Here is a 24,014-nt window from a genome sequence, read left to right on the forward strand (position 1 = left end):
CTCTCCCTTAACTCTCAGAGTTAAATTGCTGTTTCACAACAAGACACCCAGAGCACAGGCTGTGCCAGTCATCATTCCTACCCTTCCCAGACTGCAGAAACAGTAAAGCAGTCAAGTCAACCAGGTATTCCTGGCTCAGGATGCTCCCAAAGAAGCATCTCAGCTGTGGGGCTGCATCCCCCCGTATCCATCCACCCCGAACCAGGGTGAGACACAGAGATGATGCCTGCACGCTCCCCTCTCCCAGGGCCAACATGCTCCATGTGTAGCACCAGGAGTGAAAAATGAAGAGGTTTGGCAGGAGAGGCGGGAGCTTTTCCTCTGCAGGAATTTGAGTTCCAGTCCTACAGTAGCGTTAGAGTCGGGACAAAACTTGGCGCGCTATGGGGTAATTAGCAGGGCCTGTTATTTTCCTCTTTACTCTCCATATATCAAATTGGAAGGGATACACAGAGAGCCAGCAGTGGAAGAGTCTATGCAATCACTGCAGTAACACATCAGCAGGAGGTGCCATTGAAAGCCAGAGTAATGATCATTAAGAGGAAGAGAGAAATTAGGATCAAGCTTGAAAGAGAACAGCATCAGGAATGCAAATCTAGGAAAAACTCTGGTCTGGTTGTTTCCCTGCAGCAAATGTGTGAGGAATTTAAAATTCTGTTTAACTTGCCATTGGTCAACTTATATTTTAACATTTAAATGTTGTTTTCCTTCCTCAACTCTAACAGTTTTGCATACTCCAAGTAAAATGTTGCAATGAAGGGAAATAAATTCACTTTTAACTTGTTTATGTACTGTCCTAATGGGAATTTAAAAGAGAAAATCACTAAAATGCCCAGTAACTTGTCCCAAACATTCTTGTTCTTATTACTGGGACACCAAGCTTTTACATGAAGTTTGCATCTGGAATTTAAACACAAATCCTCTGTTCCCCTCTGCTGTTAAAACAGCATTAAACAAAGCTTATCCAAGGCTATTAAGCACAAAAACTTGTGTCAGAATCAACAGCATTCCTGCACAGGAAACACATCAAGAAGCATCAAAAGCATCCAAGGTACTTACTAAATCCAACCATTTTATCAGGCACTTTGAACTCTTCTGTTATTACAGCCCTAAAAAAAAAAAAAAAAAAAAAAAAAGGAAAAAGAAAAAGGAAGAAAATCCCAAAGTCATTACAAAGAACAGTTTGGAAGAAACAGCCCTGCCATGGAGCCTGGGCTCAGCACAGGGGCTCTGCATACACAAGTAAAAGCACATCACTATCAAAATTATTTGTTTTGGAAGGGACCTCTGATGGTCACACAATTCCTCCCATGCTGGATCCATTTCCAGTCTATCTCTGGTATCTTGAATGGAGTTGATGGAAGAAGCTCTTTCTGTCATTCTTGCTCCAGACAGTTTTAACAAAAAAAAGCACAAAGTTTCCTTATCACTGAGCCTGGACCTTCCAAGCAGCAGTGTCTGCCCAGTGATTCTGGATATTCTCTTCCAACCAAAGCCAGTCCTGACGTGAAATTCCCCTTCTAACAGTCACAGGTTTGGTGGTTTGGGACTCTTTTTCACTTGCTTGTCCTCATAATTCTTTTCCTTGGAATTAATAAAGATTGTCTTCAATTATCCTCTGAATTCTTATTATCTCTAGAGTTCCATACCTATTACTCTTTGGACAGTTTCTTCAAAACAAATCACTCAAAGCAGTTTCCTAAGACCAGACCACAGCCAAGTAGAAAGGAATTAACTTGGATTGCTCTTTTGTTTAGCTGTTTCTGTTTTGTAGAAAACACAACACCATGAAGGTGGCATTTGCAAATATGTATTATATACAATTTGCTCAGCAATCTCAAAAGCAATAAAACATCTGCATAGTAAGTTCAATGCAGGTTTTGTAGAGAGGTATATTAAAATATTCCCTTTTTTTTTTTTGCTTTAGATCAGTTAGGAAAGGTGTAAAAGACACAGACTTGATTAGCTAAGTTGCAGATGAAGTACTAACACTGCCTACCCCTTTCTAGGATGCTCTAGTAGGACATCAGCTTTAACTTAACCATTAAAAATTTAAGATTCTACCGCCTTCATGCACAGTTTGTCCCTTCTGCTGAGGCCCCAAACAGCTGGTTAGGATGGAAATGCACTACTAGTCACCTTCAGGCTAATCCAGCTTTAGAAATGTTCTTCCCTTCAAAGCAACACAGAAAACTCCTCAAGAGCAGGATTTGAGAAAAACTGAGAATTTTACATTTTTATTGGATGCTGAGACCTGCTGGATGACAACTCATACTTGCTTCAGTCTTCCCAAACCATCTTTGACAAAGGAATCATCCCAGGTCATACTAACCAACAAAACTAAATAATAAGGACAACAACAGTAACATGTGTCTGTTTGATACTTCCACCTTTCACCAAAATGCCAGATCTTTTTTCACTTTTTCTGTCTTGCCCCTGCCAGGGCAGGGGAAGGGAAAGGAGAGAGAAATTCTTTTTTTCAGTCCTGCAGATTTGCAGAGACCAAATCCAAGTTTCACATCAGCTCCTCTTTTTTCATCAGAACAAACAACCCAGACTGTAGAAAACCCAAGCTGACAGTTTTTCCACATTCTCAACCTCTGACTTTCTAACACTACTACAGATGGTGGATCAATAAACAATTAGAATTGATCAATAAATAATAAAACATAACCCACTGCTTACCTTTGATGTACCAGGGCCCCTAACTGGTTACCTACTGTGGCAGAGAGAGAAAAAAGGGAAAAAAATCAAAGCATTAGCACGGATAAACTAACTTCATCCCTATAGAAAAAGAGTTCTTACCGTTTCATCAAAAAAGAAAGAAAAGCAAAACAGTAATTTAGGTTCAGTGGCTGAAATGAATGCGTTATGTGCTACAAAACAGGAGGGGATTTCTTGATCAACACACACCACAGCCCAGTGTCCAGCTGAACACAGGATAGGGAATTGATCCGTGTCTCCCCATGCTGAGAGTCACGGGAGAAAATCCTGCCTGCCCAAATCCAAATCCCTGCAACTAACCTCCCCCCCTTCCCAAATTAAGCCCAAAGTAGTAAAAAAAGGGAAAAGGAGGGGAGGGAGGAGGAGGGAGAGAAATCTGAAGGAGACCAGTGTGTATTAAGAAACAAGAATAAAAGCCAAGCATCCTCAGAGATTCCCTCAGTCCAAGCATTGACACGGCTGGCACATACTTCTCTCTGTGTCTCTGATCTGTGCTCCATGGAGCCCACTTACACGGAGACCTGTTAAAGGAATAGGGCTGTTAAGTAACCTCGTGGCACCCAAACACTGTTTCAACCCAACAAAACACATGTTCTTGAACACATTCCAGGCATTTCTGCCATGCTAGCTGGTGGTCCATCTATGATTAGCAATTATCTCCCTACTGACAACCCTGAGACAGACTTTTCCCCCCAGCCCAAACAGATTAGATCTTTCTTCCAAATGTTAATGGGGAAAATATCATTAGACCAACTCATGCAAAGTAGGAACATGAGCCCTGCTGGGCTTCCTACTGGACTTTGCCTGCAGCAAACCAGCTAAAAACCAGACCATTTGGTGCTAACAACCAGTTGAAAGATTATACTGCATGCCTGGAGGGCACGGAACAAAACAAATGAAATTGGCCAACATGTGAGCTGTGAGAATAAAGATGCTGTTTCAAACTACCTTGCAGCAAGCTGCACATTCTTTGACCTGAAATAAATTGGCAATCAGCTGGCAGGGATAGAAAGTGGATGCATCCCACACTCTCTAAATCTGGTAGAAAAATGCATCAAGTTTGTGGCCAAACACTTTACTCAAAGAAAATAGACAAAGAGAGTCAATAGTGTATTTCTGCTGCGTGTCAATACCTCCATGATAGTTCAGGACCAAAATATTGACAATGTTTCTATTTTATTACTCTCTCCAGCTCAGCGATAAGACAACTGCTGTGTTAATTGACTCCCTTAGATTTGTCTTTGCATATTCTCACCTTGAATATGAAAAGCTCTAATTTGATAATTGTGAATAATGCAGTTGAAAAAGGTGGGTGATGTAATGGGGACTATTTGCCCTGGCTGATAAGCTTCTACCACAGAGCTGAGCAAATACAATCAAACTCAGAGTATTTCAACTCCACGCAGTAGGTCTGGTGGTATTGGTGTAGTGTGGGGCTGCCACAGCCAAGGCCACTCATTATCAAGATACCAGAAAGAGTGGTTTTAACTCTGCAAAGGCTGTATTTAAATCTCCACTTGGCATTTCAGTTCACTAGAACTGCTCTCTTAGCAATCTGTTCCGCTGCCGCCGCAGCCCACAAATTATGAGACAGATACACATCCTATAATCAACTCCCCAAGTTCATGCAAGGGAGGGAAGAGCCTTCATTTTGTAACACAATCCTACACTTGAAAAAGCCAACTTCTGATGGGAAACCTGTACCAGCACAGGAAGTTAAATCAGTCAGGGAATTAATGCTTTAGATGCAGGTAGCAATGTCTCTCCATCCCATTCTGAGTTACAGAATCCAGAGTAAGCCATTCACCCCCACAGGGAGGTATCAACCTTAATGCATGTTTATTGTACAAATTAGTATGGAAAAATTATGCCACAGTAATTTATGTGAGAGACCATTCCTTCCACAGTTCACAGATAACTTCTCAAAAAAATTGAGATTGAAGGCAAATGGAGAGAAATGGAAATTATTTACTTCAAGTCGTTTATGATTTCTGTCTGTTTTGAGGAGGGAAAAAAATGATGTGGCTCCCAGATCCAACAACCTAAAGGTCCATTCCTTCTCCAACATATCCATTTTTCTCTGAAAAACTGGGACTAACAGAGAGGCAGGGCTGGGGCAGCCACAATACTAAAAGCTGATGCACCATTCCACTGTCTCCCTTCACACCAAGGAGGGGGCTGAACTCTGACAAGCCACATACATATTTCCCCCTTTTACATCTATTCAGTACAATTTAACTGTAACTGCAGTCATTTTACTGCAAATAAGGAAAAATACTGAATAAAATCAGCACAATTTCCTATTAATGGCACCTGCTGGTTGATAACTCTTCAATCTGCTTTACGCTTCACCTTAACTGAATTCTACCTAACAGACACTCAAAACAAATGTGGATTTTTCTTCCACCCCATAAAACAGAGCAGTGCCTCCCACTAAATTAATGTGCATGATGGGAATATACAATCTCTTCAGGAATATCTTCATGGCTAGAATAAAATCAGAGCAACACATCTCCTTGAGAGCAGTGGAACAGGGCTGCTTTTCATACTTTAGAGCCAAAATGGGATCATCATAAATTTTAGAAAGCTACAAAGATTTTTAGCCTAATTCCCCATCATTAAACATTGATAGGTTTTTCTTGAATTAAATAGTCAAACCCTAATAATTTTTGTGTGTGACTTCACTGCAAATCTTTGGAGGTTTTTTCCCCTCCCTTAAACCACCTCATTTAAAAAAGTGGCCATCTGTAAAGTTACAATTCTGAAGAACAGTGGCATTCTGTGTATTAAACCAAATCTTTTGCCAAGAGATCTGGACTTTTGCCCTGGTCCTACTGCTGCTGCAGATGTGTCAGAGCATCAGTACTGACTTTCATCAGCAGTAAGACAGGGATACAATTCCCTTCTGCCCACCACTATTTTCATTGAAAACACATTGGAGGGAAAGAATGAAGTATTCTTTACAGCAGGATCATCTCGTGCTTGAGCCCTTGGTCCTATTACAATCAAATTTTATTACACCAGAACAGGTCATCTTCAGACCTGGATGTACCACAGGAGCTTTGGGAGGAGAGAGGAGTGGAGAGAGGGGGGTGTGAGGCTTCTCCAAGGTCTCTCACCTTTGTTTTCCCAGACTCAAAGGGTGCCCCAGCCTTCAGCTGTAATGCTGCTGCTTAATCCTATGGATCTCACAGGACACTCCTTTAAAGCAGCCCAAACAAAGGGGAATGTTCTGTCCATCAGTCTCTTTGCAGCAGACTAGATCCCAGCTTCCTTTGAACAAAAGGAGGCTGCTTCTTTAAAGGTTATTTAGCATTAAACAAACTTACTCATCTGTGCTGATAATTAGAGAGATCTTTTAATTAGAACAGAGGCCAGGGGCAGCAGTTGGCCCTTAACAGGTGGGCTGGGCTCTGTCCTCAGCTGCAGCTCTGCAGCTCAGACTCACCTGTCCCCAGTGCTCCCCTTCACTGAGAACCATTAACCCCTGCAAGTGGCCACAGATATGCCAGCTGTGACTTCCCAGGAGCAGTACTAATAAACCTGATCTCTTCCCTGCACTACAGCTGTTTGCAGGATTACTTTCAAGTTGTTTCCAGAAAGGGGGAAAAAAGAAGCCAGGGAAAAGAGAAATAATCAGTCTCAAGCTCCATCTAACACCAACGAGCCAGGTTACCAGGGGTGATCCTGCTGCTCCTCAGCTCAGATGAGGGTTATGTTAAGGGAAGTGCAAAAAAGCACTCACACATCCTGATTTCTGACACGATAATAAATCTGTTTTTCCTGGAAATGCTTGAAAAGCAGCTGAATTTGTTTTGATCAATGCACTGACACCTGTCTCAAGACCACTTCCTCAGTTTGCATCAGGCAGACACAGCAGCAGCTGTTTACAAAAACAGACAGGAAGAATTAGATTGGCCTGAAAGACAGACAGTTCTCTGTCACCTTAAATACTTCCTCTGCAGACAATTTTTTCAGCACTACTAGGAATAGCAAGACTTTCCCAAGAGCTGCATGGGGATAAGGAAACAGTGAGACCTGCACCCAGCTGTGAGCATGCAGTATACAGGGAAATTTCCCACCAGATTTGTTTCCAACCCATCTAGAGCAGTAGAATGTATCCAAACCCACTATAAAATGCACTATAACATTTCTAAAGCATATGTAACAACATAATCACTTTCTGACAACAACATCTCCAAACTATGCTTCACAGACAAGCAGAAAATGGAGAGAAGTGTGGGCATGAAATTCCAACACCCCTTGTTTGCAGTTAACAGAGAACTAAAAAAATCATCCAAATAGGAAGTGCTTTCCTAATTTAAGTGTCCTATTAAAAGCACCTTCCATCTTCCAGATGTTTAAAGTTAAGGCTGCATCATAGACATTTAATTACACAGCAGCAAGAGCAGGTAGCCCAAGACTAAGATATGGATCACAAAGAGATACAGAGCAAGAAGCACACACAGCTTCAGAAGTTGCTTTGCCAGGCTGCAGGTAAAGAACAGCACAGGAGGATCCCAAATGTAGGGGGACTCATCACACAGCTGCATCTCAGTACAGGACTTACTAATACCATTAGAAATAAAACCCAACATGACCCAAGCTGAAAGAATTGCTACAACCCTTATTCCTACCTTGACAACTCCCACTTCTTTGTCAAATTCCAGCCCTTTACAGTAAGACTTCTGTCATTTCTCCTCTCCTTAAAGACCTCACAGACCAGATTTTTTGGGAGGGGAGTTGGACAGTTATATACAGATGTGTATGAACAACCCAAGGGCAAACACAGCATTTAAAAACAATTACAAACAAGGTTTAGTGCTGAGGACAGGGTGAGCAGAACAACTGCTGAGGCAGGAGTCAGGAATAGCCACTCTGGGAGGCTCTCCCAGGAACAACACCCACTCCATGGAGTTATCTACCCAGCACAAGAAACCAGCAGCAATGTGCTTTTCTAGCCCAGACTGCTACTGTATTGACATGGTCTGTGTCAACACAAACAAGGCTCACCAAGTTCTAGGGCTCATCAGTACAAGTACAAAGTCCAACCTGTCACTGAAACACTACAACCAACTCACGTGTTCCGAGTTCCTACAACCCATTTTGTCAGGAGGTCAGAACTCCACTTCAGTCTGATGAATCAATGAAAAACAGGCAGGGCAAATGTTGTGAATGACTGGTTCCCAGAAGGCTATTTTTACTCCTTTTCACACACAGGCACATCCCTAAGCTCAGAGCTGTTCAGCATTCCTCAACACTGCCCAGCACCTACCCCTGCAGAACCAGCAATGCCAGACCTCTGGCTTCTCAACAAAGATACAAAATATGGGGGCTCATCACCCAGATAAATCCATTCTCTCCTGAAACCAAACCAAAGGAGCAGCAGCAACCTGTTGCTCAAATAGAGCCCAGAGCAGAGAACAGAAGTGGGTGGTGGCATGTGTTCAGAAAACAGTAATGTTAGCAAGCCAGAGGCTCCACATGAAAGAAACTTCTCCCCATGCACCAGCATGTTTCTTCAGACTGAGGAGCAGACAGGCAGCTATTTTCAGCCTTTGTATCAGACAGAAAAAAATTCTTTTCAAAATGAAGTGCTAGGCAGCAGCTTGGCTTATCTCCTCAGTACTCTTAAACATGTTCATGGGGGAGAGAATCACCCTGCAGGGCTACAAGTGTCAGGAAAAATACCAGAGGAAACAGCAAAAAGGAAGACACTGCCATGCTTTTTATTTCTTCACAAGAAAAGGTGAGCTCTTTGCATCTATACAGCTGTAGATAATACAGTTTAAACACTTGAAACAATGCATATCATTAAATTTATAAAACCTAAAAAACTCTTTTTCCAACATTTTTTGTTAGAACTCTTGCTCTAATAAACATAAGAAACTAGTGGCTTAATTTAGAATTGTAACAATTCACACAATATTGACTTATGACAGTTACCAGTTATGCTCCATGCAATAAACTATCCTTTGCCTATGGCCAAATTTAAATTATTCAGAGATTTCAGAATTCTCAAATAATAATGGAGAAAGCAAAACTAAATACTGAAAGTTTCCTTCCAACTTGCATCATCTTACATAAATACCTTTTCTCCTTAAAATTCAAGTAAAAAGCAACCAGAACTTGACAGCAACTCAGCTCCTGGGCTGTGCTGGAAACAAATGGAAAGGAACACTTGTAATACTGTCCCTACACATTACCTGCTCTCAGAAAATAGGGGCCATCAGGGAAGAACATGTACTGTGTACACCTGGTGCTCTATATATGGGCTCCAGAACAGACCCAATGAAAAAATCCTTCTCCCTCCCTCAACTATCACAGACCAAGATTTAAATGACACAATTTGTTTGCTGATTCCCAAAGGTCATGAACTAACAAAGAATTACTTCATATTAATACTAATGCCTAAGAACACTGTGCAATCTAGGTAAGAGTAAACAGCACAGGGCATCTTGTATAAAATTTCTACACACAGAAAGCTGCATTTTCCATCCTTAACACAGACAACTGCCTCACTGATGAATTTCAGGAGCTGCAGGCACAAGACTGACTAATCACAGCCAGCTTACCTCCATCATCCAGGGGCCGTTTCTGCACTCCATAACCGTAGACTGATGGGTCCACAAGTGTTGTAGAATTATTCAAGTGAGGAATATCTCCAATTTTAGCAGCAATCTATAAAAAGGGGATAAAAACATTATCAGCCACCACAACTAACACTGTTTCTCCCAATAAAGCTTTGACCCCAGGCCAATCTTCTCTCAGGTAGTTACTATAGAGGTGGATTTGTAACAAGGTGCTTCATTTGTAAAGCAAACAATTTTCTGCTTGCTTTTAATATTTGCTTAATTAAGATCATATTCATCCAGTTCCTCTTCCTGATCATAAGTAGCCCTGGAACATTATATTCAGGATTATTTGCTCAATGGATAGCTGACAAGCTAAAACTTGCTAAGAGGAGGGTTCAAACTAACCCACCAACTTTGTCCTGGAGAAGCTGCTACCTCCAGAGCTGTGTGGGAGGACATGTGCTTCCTCCTGCATCCATGCAGATCCAGACACACAGAAATGCACACTCACACACCCCTGGGGGAGCAAGGGAGAGAGTGGAAAGACACAGCACAAGGACAGGTTTGGGAACTCCCTGTCAAAGAGACTGGATCACTCTTGTTTACTGTGTGAGGAATAAGCCAGTGGGCAAACTATCAGTCCAGAACTAGTTTCCATTTCCTGCAGTGGTCAGTCCTCCACAAACACAACCAATGCTGCCTGTGCCTCTGCTTCCAAGCCTTCCAGAGGGTAAACTGCCATTCCCTGCTGAGCCAGGATACAAGGAGTTTATTCACAGGAAAGAGGAGACAGGCAGGTATCACAGTAAGGGGACTAAGGTAAGAAATAAACTGAGACACACACCTAAACATCACTTAATGCAAGTGGAAAGCTCATCTCCAGTGACATTTGGGGGACAGCTGTACAGGTGAGTGCTGATAACACAAGCTCTTCCAGCTGCTCTCTGAGCTAACTGGTGGAAACCCACCCTAGAAAAACCCAGGTGCATGCCCTGGGTGCTGCACCCCAGCTACACCCTCCCAGGACAGGCAAACTGCAGTCTCACAGCTCCCTTTGCCTACATAAAGTATTTTGCTGTAATAAGCAAGCACAGAAAAAAGCACTTACAGAACAAATATCAAGTATACAGTATGCTACAGCACTTGCTGCCTTTTCCAGCAAAAATAAAATCATTTAATCAAATCTTTACCAAGAGATTGATCTCACTCCATTATAACTGGATTTCATCAGGGAATAAGGAACAGGAGCAGATGAAAGAGCATTTTACACAGAGATGTTTTAAATGACTAATATATCTAAAGATTTCTAAAATTTGTCTGTTGCAGTGAAATGCATCTACAGCAGCTCTGGTTGTTGATACTATCTTCTGCTGCAGTGGAACAAACAACTGCCCAAGATGCAGAATCACAGGGTACTGGAAAAAAGCTATTTGAAATAATATTGAAAGATTGAGGGCACTGCTTTTAGAAAGAGAACAGGAAACATTCTGTTCAATGCCTTCCATAAAAAGGGCCCCAAGTTTTGACCATTTTCTCCTTATAGTCCATTCTGTCTTGTCTCCTTTTGGAAAGTCAGAAACTTTGCTGTGTCAGAAATGTCAGAGCTTGAGAATAAAATCTTTCACTGGTACCAGCTGCAATCCTGTAGTGAAGCTTTCATGACAAGCATTTTGTACATCAACATCTCCAGTGAGTCCCCAGAAAGCTGGTTCTGAAAGCATGAACACACCTTGTCCTCTCCACGAGGGAGGGACAGGTGATGCTTTACTTTTGTTAAATGTTGTACTGTATCCATGGATTCAGCCCTTTGCCCTTACATTTCATGTTTGGGATGAAGAGAACTTTAATAAAACACAAAGAGCAGAAATGTTTTCTGACTACTTCAGTGCCGAAATACAAATTTTAAAATGTATTTTACAGCAATCTATTAACAGCTTTCATACAGTAACTTCCAACACAGACCAAAAGGAACAGTGTCAGGTATAACACACCCTGACATATTTTGGGACATTTAATTTCAACACCCTATTCAAGAACTCTCTTTCTGTCAGTGGTTATTTACCATGACTTACAAGTTATGGACGATCCTTCAGAGGTGAAATCACTCAGCACACACTCCAGGAAAAGAAAAAAAAAAAAAACCAGTCTGTGGACAGCAGAAGCTGACTTAGGGAAGGAAGGCAGCCTGAAGTACAGAGGTGTTCAGGACCAGCCTGCTGGCACCAAGGCTGTGTCCTCCCACCTCAGGGGAGCTTTGTGAACCCCTGCTCACACTGAGCACACAATGATCACCCTGGCACAGGATCCTCCAAGTAAAGGGCAAAGCAAGAGTGTTAAAGCAATTTTTACATTATCAGCTTTTAGGATATTTTCCTTTCCCCCCTCTCCCTTTATTTAAACTTGTACCCTTATCTCTAAAGCCTCCCAGCTGCCACTGGATTACAGGCAGACAATGGTGCCACCTCACCACAGCAGGAAAATACACCCTGCAAAATGAAGAGCTGAGCTTTTAAAGTACATGTAGCAGCTAAAACACATTTTAACATCTCATGTTCAACTTAAAATGGAAGCTCAGTTTTTATGACAAGTTCAGCAGGGAAGTAAGCACAAAAATTAGGACATGGCAAAAGCAAGCAGACCCAGCCCTTATCTGCCTCTATGACCTTGAGTAGTGTACTGCTGCTAGCCACTGCTTTTGTCCTGCTCCATGTCAGCCTTAGGTTTTTTTCTTTTCTTTTCTCCCCCTTAAACCCAATGCATCCATTTTATCAAGCTCTGAAATATACTGGGGAAAAAGCATCACTGTTTCTGCACCTAAATTCCCCAAAATAAAGCTCTCCAACAAAGACTTAAAAGGACAACACAAGCCCCAGCTGCAAACTGCACTGATAAAGCCAAGAATAACAAATTAATCCATGAAGTTGTGTGAAAGATACAAGTTCTCCTATACCTTGCACTTCTGTTCTCCTATATTTTTAACAGCCAGAAAAATGACAATACAAAATAAAGAATAATACAAAACCACTTTTAAACATGAAGCTTCCTTGCTAGGCACACTCAAACACCAATATCTGCAGAATTCAGCTTTCAAGAGAACAGGCCCAGCTTCTAGGAAAAACCTCTCCATGGTGCCCTGCAAAGAACAGCAACAGATAAAATCACCAATTCTAGGTATTAGCAGGATAAAAAAAACAATAAGGCACTGTCATCTGACCCTTCAGACTATTCTGGTCCTTGTGCTGCTCCTCCCATTCACTCAGCAGAACACTTGAGTTGGGGTGACAGACATTTCTCCAGAGCTCTGCAGAAAGCAATAAAACCATCCACAACCATTGAAACTTCATGTCACAGGTGGTTCTCCTAAATACCAGAGTAATTGGAAAAGCCTAAATCTACTTGAAGATGACTTGAAAAAGGACTCTGTAATGGGGGAAAGAGAAGTTTGTCCAAGACCCCTCCATCACCACAGAAATTAAAGTCAGAGCCTGATACAAAGACAGATTTCAAACACAGCCTGCTGACTCTCAGTCAGTCTCAGGACATTCCCCATTTTTGAGGTAGCCAGGATGGCACATCACAGGTTCATCAAGCCTCAGCCTCTCTTCTCCAGAGCATTCCCAGAACTCCCAGCAAGACACTGTTTGGTCAATCAGAACAAAACTTAAGGACAGTCTGAGAGAAATTCATTTTAGTCCAAAGTACAAGCAGCTCTGCTTATTTTCTGATCCCACTATTCAAAAGGGGAGCAAACATCCTCTCCCTCTCTCCCCAAAAATGCCACAGAAAAGCCAGCCTGCCTGGGAGCAGCTGCTCCCCACCTAGGAGCCACCAATCCACTTGAGACACTGTGCAGAAGATGCAGGACAGAGCAATTCAAAGTCCCAGCATGTCTTGAAACAGTAATTATTCATAAATCCCAAATATTTCAGAGTCCACAAAAAATCCAGGCAAGTCCAGCACAAATGCTGAAAGCAATACAAAGAAATTTCTTTCAAATATATTCCAGGTTCCTATTTTATATTCCCATAATCATCTCACATCCCAGTGGCTCTGAGGAATGCAGCTACTTTCCTTTATTCAGGGAAGTCTTCCTTGTCCTGAAGTTATGTCCCTGTTTAGATATCCAGAACCAAGCACTGTATTCCACACCCTGATTGTAATGTTGTGGCTCTCATGAGAACTGAATTTAGCAAATTTGATTACTGGTCTTACATGTGACACAAAACCTTGAAAGATTCAAACATCAAGCCAGGGATGACCAACCCATAAAGTAAGAACCATGGCTGAATTTCTTTCCTCTGCTCCCTCATTCCCTTGGAGCAAAAGGAATACTCCAAAAAGGCCAAAACCAGAACAAAAGCTGTAGCAGATCAGTACAGCTCAGGCAAATACAGCACCAAACACCCTTGGTGAAAGCTCAGCCATCACCTCCAGAGAAATATAAGATTTCATTTTCCCCTGATTCTCAGCCAGGAAGTTCCATCACAGATTGCTTGGGTGCTGGGGCAAACCCATCACCTGAGCAATGAAGAGCATGTTCAGTGACGTTTGGCAATGAGTCACCAGTGACAATCTGGTTCTGTGCAAGAGAAGGCCACCTGCTCTCTTACCCAGCCTCTACAGAGCTCAAATCAAGTATTTTCACAGGGGAAGGAAACATTTTAGCCCTCCAACAGCTCTTTTCATCCCACAAACACTAACAGAAAAAAATCATATTCAACAGGCAGCAAACAACTCACTGCACAAAAATGTAGGACACTGCTCTCCCACAAACACGTGCAGAGCCCACATTTCCCAACACACTTGTTGCCAGGCTGAGAGACAGCCAGAAGGTTGCTGCTGGAATCTTCCAGTTCTAGGCTCATGGAAACTCAGCACGTACAGAATAACTGCAGCAAGTATAATGAACTTAAGAACAACAAAATCAAGTAAGTGACCAGAGCCAGGGCACAGAATTATTTATTATTCTGTATACATAACTATTTATTATTCCATCTCCCTCATGCAGGGTTTGGGGTCTCACAGACTCCCCCTACAAACATGACAGCAGTGAGGCAGCTCCAGCTCAGATCCATTTGCAGTTTGTGCTGTTTGAGCCCAGGATGCTCTGAGGCATCACCCTTTATCCTGTGACTGATCACACAGAAGGGTTTGGGGTGGAAGGGACCTCAAAGCTCATCCAGTTCCACTTCAGGTCACCTTCCCAGGTGGCTCCAAGCCTTGTCCAACCTGGCCTTGGACACTTCCAGGGATGGGGCAGGCACAGCTTCTCTGGGCACTCTGTGCCAGGGCCTCACCACCCTCACAGGGAAGAATTTTTTCCTAATATCTGACCTAAATGTCCCCTCTTTCAGTTTGAGCCCCTTCTCCCTTGTCCTCTCACTACAGTTCCTGATGGAAGAGTCCTGTCCCTCTGCATCTTCCCTGCAGCCCCTTCAGATCCTGGAGGATGCTCTGCTCTCCCCATTGCACCTTCTCTTCTCCAGGCTGAACAGCCCCAGCTCTCTCAGTCTGGCTCCACAGGGCAGGTGCTCCAGACCCCTGACCAACTTCATGAACTCTTCTGGACTTGAAACACTCACAAAATAATTTCAACCACCTTCACTTCAACAGCAAATAATTATTTTATTTTACATAAATGAGTTATTCAACTGCTAACAGGTGGCAGCAATACCAGATATTTAAATAAGATGTTTTTTGCAATGAGAGGCCCTCAGTAAGACTGAATCAGGTCAAGACAAAAGCAGCTGCAGCACCTCTCAATTTAACTGCACCAAGCACAAAACCCTGTCTGGCTGCTCAGACATCACATTTCAAGGACAGGGCACTTTCCCAGTGACTGGAAGAAACAAGGCCTGGCTCACCCTGCAGCAGTTCACACCCCACCAGCCCTGTGCTGAGAGGGAAATCAATGGCCCCAGAGCAGCTCCTGTGTCCTGGGAGGTGCAGGGTGTGGATCTACAGCACCAGGTGCCCCTGTGCAGGTCACAGGGACTGGCTGCCACTGATTCCCAGGTGAGCTGGGAGTGAGGGGACAGCACCTCAGCTCCACTACACAGAGCACTTGAGAGGTCTTAGGGTCCAGCTTAGTTCCCTCAGAAGTTTGTCAGTGAAATTACAAAGTCTGGGCAACAGGAGGGGATTTCTCCCACCTGGAGAGAACAAAGTCAGGGTCTTTGAGCAGCAGGTGGGCTCTGCTCCTGACACTCAGCTGTGTTACAGGTCCTTAATGTGCAGCCACTAAGCACAAGTGCAACCTGTTCAGAGATGAGAAAAACCCAAGACAGAGCTGCAACAGGAGATGTGAAGAACAGCCACAGCATCCGTGCTGTGAGCAGCAGTTTCTTGTTCTGCAGCCACCTTCCACAAACCAAGGAGCACACCAACACCTGGAATACCCTGTACTGAAGGCAAGGGTGTTGATTCCTGCAGGTCTGGGTACTCTCACTGAAACTTCACACTTCAGCACTGAGTAAGCTCATGGATTCCTCTGGGGATCACCTCACTGCCCCCTCCCTCTCTCCCTGCAGGGAATGCCAAGCTCCTGCTCTGCCCAGGTCTGTATTCACAGAATCAATCAGCTTGGAAAAGAGATCTATGAGGCCATGGAGCCCAACCTGTGGCTGATCACCACCTTGTCAATCACAGGACAGCACTGAGTGCCACATCCAGGGTTCCCTTAAACACCTCCAGGGAGGGGGACTCCACCACCTCCCTGGGCAGCCCATTCCGATGTCTAATTACCCTTCTGTGAAGGAATTCCATGCAATGTCCAACCTAAACCTCCTCTGGCATGGCTTGAGACTGAGTGCTCTTGTCCTGTCGCTGGTTGCCCGGGAGATGACTCCGACCCCCACCTGGGGACAGCCTTCTTTCAGGGAGTGACACTGTGACAAAGTCCCCCCGAGCCTGCTATTCTCCAGGCTGAGTGCCCCCAGCTCCCTCAGCTGCTCCTCATGGACACACACCCCAGCCCCGCTGCCGCTCTCTGGTCGCTCCGTGGCTCAGCCCACGGACAAGGCCGGTCAGAGACCCGAACCGGCACCGGCTCACCCCAGCCAGAGCCCAGGGCCAGAGGCTGCGGGCCGCCCACTCCCGCACAGCAGCACTGCTGCCCCGGCACCAACCACGGCCGCGGCTGTCAGAGCCCCGCCGCCCCCTCAGGGCACAGCCCCGGGGCTCCGCTCTCCCGGCACAGGGGCAGCGGGGCCGCCGCCGTGCCCCGCCTCCGCTCCGCGGCCTAGCGGCGCCCCGCGGTCTCCTCCCGCCCGCCCCCGGCCCGCCGGCCGGCGCCTCACCTGCCGGGCCCGGTGCAGAGCGTCCACGAAACCCTCGGGCTTGATTCCCACGGGCGCCGCGCTCTGGCTCTGCCCCTGCGCCAGCTCCGCCATGGCCCACGCCCGTCCCGCCGCTCCGCCCGGGGCCCGCGCCCGGAAAGGGAAGGAGCCCCCCGCTTCCGCCGGAAGTGCCCCGCAGGGGCGGGGCTGGGGGCTCGCGGGGCGGGGCGGGGCCGCTCGCGCGCCGTGGGGTGGGGATGGGGGCGAGGGGCGGGGCCAGATCAGGCCACGCCCCTAGGGACCCCGCGCCCGCCCCCGAGACCGGCCCGGGGACACGGCGGGGACAGGGCTGGGACAGAGCTGGGACCCAGCGGGGACAGGGCTGGGACAGAGCTGGGACTGGGCTGGGACACGGCGGGGACCGGCAGCGCCGCCGGACCCTGCTCTGCCCCTTACAGCCCCTCCCCGCCTGTGCCAGCCCGGCCCCACCTGTGACATCCCCTTCCTGACCGTGCCATCCCATCTCCACCTGTGACATCCCCTTCCTGACCGTGCCATCCCATCCACACCTGTGACATCCCCTTCCTGACCGTGCCATCCCATCCACACCTGTGACATCCCCTTCCTGACAGTGCCATCCCATCCACACCTGTGACATCCCATTCCTGCCTGCACTCCGTGCCTCACTGGTCCCATCCCATCCCTGTCTGTTCCTTCCCATCCCTACCTGTGGCCATCCTCCCCCTGCTCATGCAATCCTCTCTGTGCTAGTGCCATCCCATCCCTGCCTGTGCCATCCCATGCCAGGCTGTGCCACCAGAGCCCTCACTGAGCCCCTCCCTGGAACACGCCTCCCTCGGTGCCCAGTCCCTGCCTGGTTTGGTCCGTGTGTTTGAGCACCATGTTCCTGACTCCCATGGCCATGGCTGGACACTGCCATGGTGTTGGTGACACTTTGCACAAAGATTCTGGGCATGGGGTGCTCTGGGGAGCTCTGCCAAGAGCTGGAGCTCTGGAGGTGCCCCCAGGTCTGGTCCAGCCCCCACTCCTGCCACAGTGGAGCAGCAGGAGACTCTGGGATGATGCAAGGACCAGTTAGTCAAGGATTCATGCAAAGAACATGCAAAGCTTGTTCCTTGAGCAGGGCCCTATACAGCCCTTCCTGCTGCTTTTTGTGAGTGTCATTTTTGGGTGATACCTCCCAAAATGCTGCCTGCACCCAGCTCCTGGCCTGGCTGGGTTTGCACACAGCCTGGAGTAGCTCAAGGTTCACTGACCCCACAGCCCGTTTCCCAAAGCCCTGAGTAGGAAATTCAACCCCTGAGGGACATCCCACAGAGCTCTGTGCTCCTCCTTGGCTGGGTCTTGCTCTTTCCAGTTCTGTGCATCCCATTTGTGCCTACAGGAGCAGGCAGGAATTGCTGAGCTGGTGGAGTGATCTGGTGGGAAGGGAACACCTTCTTCACTGGGGTGCAGAGTCTGCTCTGGTCACCTCCTCACACCAGTGGGCTGGCTGCTCCCCAGCCTTTCCTCCTCTCAGAGGCTGGGGTCATTTTCTTAAGGAAAAAGTCCATTTGTTTTAGGAAAATGGACACAGCCCATGGGGAAAGGATTTTAACCACAGAAGGGTTTGGGTTGGGAGGGCTTTAAAGCTCTGCTGGTTCCAGCTCCCTGCCTTGGGCAGGGACATTTCCCATTAGACCAGGTGGTTCAGAGCTCCATCCAGCCTGACCTGGAGCACCTCATCACCTGAGATGATCACCATGGCCATCCCATCATCTTCTGAACTTGATGGAGGCAACATCTCCAGCCATGCCCAGGACTTTGCTTCCTCCTCTCTTGGAAACACTCAGAGACTTTGGATTCAGGGAATTTTCCCCTCCTGACTCTGGATGAGAAGACCCAATGTGCTCAGCAGCAGCCTCTCCCCAGCTGCCCCTTTCCCCAGGCATATCCTGGCTGGGGGATCACCCCAACAGCCCCACCTGGCTCTCAGGGGTGCCCTGTTCTGGGCAGGATCCACCTCGTGACCCTACAGCCAATCTCAAAGTCGCTGCAAAGGTGACCAAACCTGCAGCATAAAGCCACCAGCACTGGGACACAGACAGGGAAAAGCTGGAACCTCCTCTACCAGACCCAGAACGGTGCTCAGGGCTGTGAGAGCTGAATTTTGGGAGCCTCAAGCCCTGCTAAGAGATGGAAAATCCTCCTTGGCACTGGGCAGGAGCAGCTGAGGGACCAGGCTGCTGGGAGGGTGACAACCAGCCTCAGCACTGGAGCTGGAAAGAAGAAGACATCAGGCAGTGATTGAAACGAGGGAAATTACAGGCCTTAAACACTTCCAGAAACAAATTTCTGATGTAAATCTTCCTTTTGAGGAATAAAAAAAAAAAGAAATAAAAAGCAAGGGAGTGATTCTATGCCTCCATCCCCCAGCTCCCCCCTCTCGAGGCACACACACACCTTTGCACACACACACTGAAATTAGTTGTGACAGCTGAAATTCTCCACTCATCGGATGCTGTTTGACAGGGTACTTAAAAAAGGAGGAGGGAAGGGAAAAAAAAAAAAAAGGAGAAGAAGAAGAAAAGGGAAAGTGGTTTGGTGTCGCACGGGGGAGGCAGAGGGGGGTGATGTGCTGGGGGGTTTCAAGTGATACAAGACGCATAATTCAGGCTTCTTGGATTGCAAAAGCTCCTCTTACCTAAAGGGCCTGCTGCCTTTATTTTTATCCAAATGGCTCAATTACTGCAAAGCCCCACAGAGAAAATTATGGATGTTTGCCTCTATTTTTCTCCCCTTGTCTCGACAACTGTAGATATTTTGTTTTCCTTCTTTCCATCTCTTTTTTTCTCTTTTTTTTTTTCCCCTCCCTTGTGGTGGTGATTGTAGGGGGTAGAAGGTGGCTGGAAATGAGGATGGGGAGATGTGGGGGACCCAGGGTGAGGGGTGGGGTGCTGGCATGTGGTGTCCCTGCCACCATCACACACCTTGGTCCCCTCTCCATCTCCCCTGTGTCACCTCGCACCTTTAGCTCCTTGCATCCCCTTCTTCCCCACAGCCCCCACTCTTCTCCCTTCCTCCAGCCCTCTCTCCCTCTCTTCTCCCCCACCTCCCTCCTCTCCTTCCCCCTACTCTCCTCCCCACCACCCCCTCCCTGTGCCTCTCAAAGCCACCATAATAGCAGCTTGTTTGGCACTTCACTTGGTCTCAATGAGAAAATTCCCCTCTCTCCCTCTCTTTCCCTTCGTTATTTCCAAACCCTGCAATAGCTCCTTTGCTCAGGGCTGCGGGAAGTGCCCATTTTTCAACATTTTTCTTTGGCTTATGTTTGTCATCCTCTGAATTACCGCCCCGGGGAGTCCAGTCAGCCCGACACCGGGCCCTGCTATTCACACCTCTCCTGCTCCTTGAGATCATGTAGGGAGAAATTAGTTATTTATTTCGAGCACCACTGCAATGCACTTCCCCACACAAGTGTTTGTTTTGATCCCCTGCTGGAAAAGGAGGCTCCACGGGGAGCGACGGCGCCGCGGCAGCGCCGGGTCCGGCTGGAGATGCAGTGAGGGCAGGGCAGGGTGTGGGGAGATCCAGGGATTCCCAGGAAAGCTGTGAGCACAGAGACCCCCAGCATGGTCCCCCACCACGCTGAGCTGCCTTTCTGCAGGTGCTGAGAGTTTCCAGGTGATCCTGTCCCATCAGAAATCTGTCTGTTTGTGGTTTTATCTCTGGGTCCCCTGGCACCAGGGATCATCCCACCCCGAGGTGGCCACGACTGCAGCAGGCAGTGTGACCCAGGAGCCGCTGCCAAACGCTGAAAATCTGGACAGATTTTGTGGCTGGAAGAAGAAACTCTACTCTGACACACCCATGCCACTGGTCGTGGTCCCCAGCCCCGTTCACCACCCGTTGTTCTGCCCCCCCTGTCCCGGTTTGCAGAGCAGGGCCAGCCTTGCATCAGCAGCCAGCCTGTTGTCCAAGGGCAGCACCGTCCAGCTCAGAGAGAGCCCCAGATGATGGGAGAAGGGAAGGACCCTGCCGTCCTTGGAGATGATGATCCACCACCTCCCCTCCCTGTGCCAGGTCAGGAGCCAGTGAGCTCCCATTGCAGACCAGGCTGGCATTGCTGCGGCACCATCGTGAGGATGCTGCCAGTGCTCCTGAGCCCTTCTCCCTGTGCAGATGCCATGGCCAGGCACAGGCAGCACTGGCACTGCCACTGCCACCAGCAGGCTGCAGGGAAGGGGCCCAGGGAGCTGCAGCTTTAAAGAAAGAAGAGGAGCAGCAGGAGGACGAAAATGCAAAATTGGCCCAGTGGGTAGAACTGCTATTTAAGTGCAGTTGAGAAAGGAACAGGAGGAATTACAGGAGAAATGATAGTGTCCTGACAGCTGCTATTTCCCACCACCAGTCTCCCCTAATGGAGTCCTAATGTAGTGGTGGGCTCTTCGCTGACAGCCCAGCCCGAGACAGGGCTCGTCTTTGTGCTGGTGACAGATGGGACAGTCCGGCAACAAACCTGTAATCCTCTGATTCCTGCCGCCGCTGGCTCCGCTTAACCCCTTCCTCCCCAGCACCCGCGCTCCGCCAGGTGTGTGGGGGGGTCCGACCAGCCCACAGGGACCCCCATGGCAAAGCAAGGGAATGGGAACGGGAATGGGAATGAGGATGGGAATGGGAACGGGAGGCAGCTGCCTGCATCTCCTGCCTCATCCCTTGGCTGCCGCTGGGGCAGATGCTCAGCCGGGTCACGGAGCCAGAGCAGGCGGCAGCAGGAGTCCCTGTGGGTGGCTCGGACTCTGCCCCGTGCCAATGAACTGCGCAGGTGAATGTGGGCAGGTGAGCACGGGCAGGTGTGCTCCGTGCCCGCAGGGAGGGCTCTGGGCTGCCTGCCCAGCACAGCGCCCACAGGCAGCCTTCCCACTACCTGGCACTGTTTCTAAACCTCCTTGCCCGCCTCAAATTAGCCCCAAACCCGGTGTGATTGGGTGGCTGTGAGATAAAAGGTGTGACAGCTCCCCCGCCCCCAGAGCAGGCGGCAGTGAGCGCTGGCTGCTCCCGTCCTGCTCCCCAGGATGCCGGGGGTGGCAGCAGGAGAAGCTGTCCAAGTTTTTCTGCAGAAGAATAAATGCAGCTACTGCACGTACTTGTCTCTCTCCCGGGAGGGGGAGGGCTGGGGCCCCTGGTTACAGAGGGGGAGATTAACCACCCTCTGGTCTCTTTCCCATATCCCAAAGGGCCCAAAGGATTCCTCGGGAGGGATTTTTGGATGCTTCTCCATTAGGCAAAGGTTCAAGCCTCTCTACCTCCCTTCCTGCATTGAAGCATCTCTGACTTGCACCCTCTCTGCCCTCCATCAGGCACCTGGATCTCATCCCCTCCAGTGAAACCCACTGGCATCCCTCTAAGCTGCTGGAAGATCTGGCTGCCATAAGCATGGGGCAGCCAGATCTTCCAGCCTTCAGCCCAGAGTCACAGCCACAGAGCTAAAGTCACCGGTCTGGCAGGGTGGCACCCATCTCATGCCCCCAGAGCTCCCATTCCACTGCAGCTGCCTGCTGCCTTCCTGCCTGCTCTCCTTCCCAGGAAGGAATCAGCAGGTAGGACAGAGTCCAGGGAGCTCTGCAGCATCATCTGTTCATCCACGCTGCTGCAGAGTGAGGGCTGAGCTGAGCCCCACTCCTGGCTCTGTGACCATCCTCTCCAGGCTGTGGGGAACAGAAACATCCCAATCCCATATCCCTGCCCCACCACACCCTGCAGAGCAGCTGAGACCCCCAGGGCCAATCCTGGTGGATGCTGAGGGTTCCCATCACCACTGCCCTGGTCCCTGGCAGCATCAGACCCTCCTTGGCAGGAAAGCGCAATGCAGGTCCTCGGCACAATTAGCCAACAAGTGGCTGTTTTGTGAGGGATTGTTGCTGATGTGTTTTAAGTGGCTTTCTGAGTGGAAAATGTGAGGCACTGGAGAGGCCGGCAGACAAAGAGGGGGATGCATTAGGTTTTATTGGTCTGCCTTGCACACATCTGACATCACTCCACGGAGCAAGTTCTGCCTGGCTTTAGGGAAAATGAAAAATAAAGCAAGAAAAAGCGGCCGAGGGTACAGGGGCGGGGGAGTGCCAGTGATTCGAGCAGGCAAGTGGGGGCTTAATAGCAGGAGACACTGGAGCAAACTGTGTCAACCAGATGGGACCCGGGTGCCGCGGGAGGAGAGGGGAATTAGCCAACCCGCGCTTTGTTCCCGCAGAAAGCGCGGCCCTCTCCCCCCAGGAGCTGCCTACATGTGATATAATACAGCCCCTTTCAGCCGCTAAGCTGGCCAAGGACAAAAGTCACCAATAAATAGAGAGAGGGCGAGGCTGAAAGCAAAAGGCAGAGTTGCCAAGAGCTCCCTGCTTTTCTCCTCGGGCTGCCCGAGCTGCTGGGTATCTGCCCTGGCTGCTGGCACAGGGACCGTGGGCATGGCCGTGGAGGTGCTGGGGATGGTTCTGCGGGACAGGAGGGGTTCTGGAGATGTGGTGCCTTCAGCAGGGGTGGTGTTGGAGTGTTGCCCATGTGTTCTTTGCCGTCATTCCCCGAGCCAAGCCATAAAAGGAAGATTCCTCATGCCTTGGGCATCCCCCAGTGTGCAGCAAGAAGGGCTGGAGGTTGGTGTCCCAGCCAGGGCTCTCACTGCTTGGACTTATATTTGACTTTTACTCACCCTTTACCGTCACCTCCAGGCTTCTATAAAAACAGCCCCAGCACCAAGTAGAACAGTTCCAAAACTCCTCATCCAGGCCCAAACACCACAAGCAAGAAGCAGATCCTCCAAAGCAGCCCCACCCCTGCTGAGCAGTGGGGCTTGGAGGCTGAAGCCATCCCAGCTCCTCAGGTTTTGAAGGCAAAGATATCCCAACCACTGTGCCCCAGTGCAGAGCATGAGACCCACAAACTGGAAGGAGGAGACCCCAAACATCTCTGGTCTGAGCTCCACCCCTGATTCAGGGTCTTCCTGCCTTCCCAATCCCCAGAAATGACCCAGCCCAGCTAAGCATTAAACCAGTCGTGGGGCTGTGCAAACAAGAGGGATCCCCTCATCCCCTCCTTCCCCTGGAGGGATCCTCCTTGCCCTTGCAGAAATATTGATCCAGATAAACCAGGGACACACATTAGGTGCCCCGGGGAGGGTCAGGAGATCAGCGGCTCAGCTGGGCCCCTGCTGCCCACGGGGTCTGGCCATGCAGGGCCAGGATGGGCAAGGGAGAACTGAGGGCCTTGGGAAGCCATGGAAGGGGCCAGGGCCAAAGTGCTTTAGCCAAGGGGAGGTAAAACAAATCGATGAGGGGCCGCTGTGACACGCTGACCCTGGCTGAGCCGTGGTTTTAACACGTGACAGCAAAGCTGGGCGGGGGGCTCAGAGGCAGATGGCTGGAGGGGGGAGGTGAGAGAGGGC

The 24,014-nt window shown here is 48.4% G+C and overlaps 1 protein-coding gene across 3 annotated transcripts in view; it reads right to left on the reverse strand.

The window, feature by feature from the left end:
* Window positions 1–16,746, reverse strand: part of FUBP3 (far upstream element binding protein 3) — a 39,529-nt gene extending 22,783 nt beyond the window's left edge. For 2 of the 3 annotated variants that reach the window (XM_059864944.1, XM_059864941.1), the window contains exons 1-5: window positions 16,598–16,746; window positions 9,300–9,405; window positions 3,195–3,245; window positions 2,686–2,719; window positions 1,060–1,109 (exon numbers count right to left, since the gene is read on the reverse strand). In XM_059864944.1, coding sequence (XP_059720927.1) covers window positions 1,060–1,109; window positions 2,686–2,719; window positions 3,195–3,245; window positions 9,300–9,405; window positions 16,598–16,690 — 334 coding nt within the window. In that variant the 5' untranslated portion in view covers window positions 16,691–16,746. The remainder of the gene's footprint in view (window positions 1–1,059; window positions 1,110–2,685; window positions 2,720–3,194; window positions 3,246–9,299; window positions 9,406–16,597) is intronic. The other variant, XM_059864943.1, reaches the window with a different exon arrangement.
* Between the last annotated feature and the right edge of the window lie 7,268 nt (window positions 16,747–24,014).

Source organism: Haemorhous mexicanus, chromosome 21 (genome assembly GCF_027477595.1).
Source record: "Haemorhous mexicanus isolate bHaeMex1 chromosome 21, bHaeMex1.pri, whole genome shotgun sequence".
Lineage (NCBI taxonomy): Eukaryota > Metazoa > Chordata > Aves > Passeriformes > Fringillidae > Haemorhous > Haemorhous mexicanus.